At 34.8% G+C, this 2,442-nt stretch overlaps 1 protein-coding gene across 1 annotated transcript; it reads right to left on the bottom strand.

The window, feature by feature from the left end:
- Window positions 1-448: 448 nt before the first annotated feature.
- Window positions 449-1,958, bottom strand: LOC143546183 (putative histone chaperone ASF1A). The gene is made up of 3 exons (XM_077037900.1): window positions 1,850-1,958; window positions 968-1,083; window positions 449-871 (listed from the first exon to the last, which is right to left on the bottom strand). Exons 1-3 carry the CDS (start codon window positions 1,956-1,958, stop codon window positions 449-451), a joined length of 648 nt encoding a protein of 215 aa, XP_076894015.1.
- Between the last annotated feature and the right edge of the window lie 484 nt (window positions 1,959-2,442).

The raw sequence follows: 2,442 nt of genomic DNA on the forward strand, positions 1-2,442 counted from the left end.
AGGCCCTCATTTTTTACTCGCTTTAGGCCACCAAAATCGTTGGGCCGCCTCTGAATGGCACGGATGCTTCTTGGTCTCTTGCCGATACACAAGTACACAAGCTCGCTACACATAGCGATTTACTCTGCACCCATTATGATTACAATAAGCGGGGAATCCTAGTTTATAATCCTACCGAGACAGAGGTACCATGGAGACTCGTCCACATGAATCGTTCTGTAGTACTTGAATTGTTGGATATGGGGATGTTAGAGAATGAAATAAAAACTAAATGATCATGTTTATTTTGTTGGATATAAATTGATGACACAAGCTGCATTCATACCACGATATTGTAGATATAAAACTTTAAAACATGTAACTTCATCATAATAATCATGAAACATTTTTGTTCTTGAAAAGAAAGAGGACAAATTTCACCATAAAATGTTTGAATAAATCAAAATCTTCAAGCAGACACCATAGCAGGCAGATGATCAGATACAGAAGCAGCAGGTGCTTGTTCTTCATGCTCATTTTCTATTTCACTTTTAGCGGAAACATTCACTTGTTCATACAACAAAGTTTCAGATTCTTGTTCAGTTGCAACTTCAGGTGAATGATCGGGCTGCTCCGATTGGTCGATATTCTCCGGGTGAAAATTAATGGGAAACTTTGTGACTCTCGGCTTGTCAGCCAAAATATTTCTTTGAATTTTATCGATCAAAACCTTCTGCGGCGGTTCTTCTCTCAACTGTTCGTCTTCATAATCATTGTTTACATAATAACCGACTCGAACAAATTCTTGTCCCAAATAAGAGCATGTCAATAGCAGGACTGTAACACCGATTATATCCTCTTCACGGATCTTTAACGCGTCTGGAGGGTCTGCCTAAAACATTATAACATGTGGGTTTGAATCAATTCTATGACCAACAAGACAATAACTATGATCAAGAACTGGTAAGTATGAAACTTTAGAAGTTACCTCAAAGACGAATCGATAGTTGCCAACATTAATGGGACCAACGAGCACGCTTTCAAGAACTTGGTCATATGTTTCATCCTCAGCAGATCCCACATAAGTTAGTTTCCATTCTAAATCTATAAACCAAATTAAAAAAAAAAAACAAATTAAAGGAACAATCATTTTTAAGAAATTGCAGAAACATGATTTTAAAAATGTAGATTTAAAGATGTAAATTAACCTCTCTGCATCAAGCTATAGTCCAATTCTATACACTATATCAAAATTGCTAGGTAACTTTAAATATTAACAGTAAAAATGTCTATAAATTTTATGTAAATAAATAATTAGCTTGACTAAAGCATCCTTTACAGCAGATCAAGCAGTCTGAATTAAACAAACAACAAATCTGAAACTGTAATCTGAAAGATCATCAAAATGAGCATATGATCATAAAAATCCACAAAATAAACATTGACTTTTCAATTCACAAAAATTGAACATATACTTAAGGGTGTGCATGAAACTGAAAGAATCGACTCGAAAACAAACAAGCAAACCAAATAAAAAACCGCTGGTTTGGTTTTATGTTTTCATAAAAACCAAACTTTCAATGGTTTCGGTTTGATTTTAAATTTTAAATAATTTAAATTAGTTTAATATACAGTTTAACCAAAATATTTTAGCTCAAATCAAATGTTGGATACTAATTTTGTTTAAAATAAAAAAAAAAAAACATTTTCATTAAGGTTAATCATTCAAACAATAAAGTTATTTTGAATAGCAAAACCGATCCTAGTAATCAATTAAGTAACAAATTTAGTTGCCGTCTAACAGACTAACACCACAACCAAGTAATCATGTATGAAATTATAATAAACAAAGAAAGAAGGCGAAAGTTACCGTCTTTAAGGGGCAGCAAGCACTCGTAGGAGATTTCGAACTGAAAAGGACTGAGAAAGAGAGCTGGGTTGTTTAATACAGTAACATTTGTAAGATTCACAGCACTCATGATCCTAGATCTTCAAAATCATACACACACAAGAACAGCGAATTAATCTCTCTCTGCTTGTGCTTGCGTTGCGGCTGATTGATTCATTAAACGAGTAGTAGCCATTTATATTAAAAATAAATAAAAATGGACTTTTGGCGGGAACATATTTGGTCCTCCCGCGAACACAAAAAATTTGGTGCGTTCTTATTTGGGTCGGGTCGGCTCATATACCACCGGAGGTTCCCCAATTTTATATGGCAATTGAAAATTAACGAAGTAAGCTCGGCTCGTTAAAATGCTCGAGATAAGTAGAGCGTTTTAAAGCTCTAGTCGAGCCTAAATCTCAACTAAAGCTCGTTTAGTTATAGAATCTGAGCTCGACCCTTGTATGAGATGATTTTTTAGGCTCGTTGAGCCTTACCGAGCCATGCATATCTTTATGTTTTACCTCTTATGAACTTCTATGTATTAGTTTCACACGGCTTAGCTGAGCTCGAGCCAA

This window comes from Bidens hawaiensis, unplaced genomic scaffold (assembly GCF_021521415.1).
Source record: "Bidens hawaiensis isolate Kalapana, Puna unplaced genomic scaffold, B.hawaiensis_p1.1 tig00014284_1, whole genome shotgun sequence".
In the NCBI taxonomy this organism is placed as follows: domain Eukaryota; kingdom Viridiplantae; phylum Streptophyta; class Magnoliopsida; order Asterales; family Asteraceae; genus Bidens; species Bidens hawaiensis.

Excerpts from the sequence above, each read along its gene's own strand:
- LOC143546183 (XM_077037900.1), bottom strand. The coding sequence starts at position 1,958 with ATGAGTGCTGTGAATCTTACAAATGTTACTGTATTAAACAACCCAGCT. Across the intron at positions 1,084-1,849 it reads CTTGCTGCCCCTTAAAGACG|ATTTAGAATGGAAACTAACT; the intron begins GTAACTTTCGCC and ends TTTGGTTTATAG. Across the intron at positions 872-967 it reads ACTATCGATTCGTCTTTGAG|GCAGACCCTCCAGACGCGTT; the intron begins GTAACTTCTAAA and ends ATAATGTTTTAG.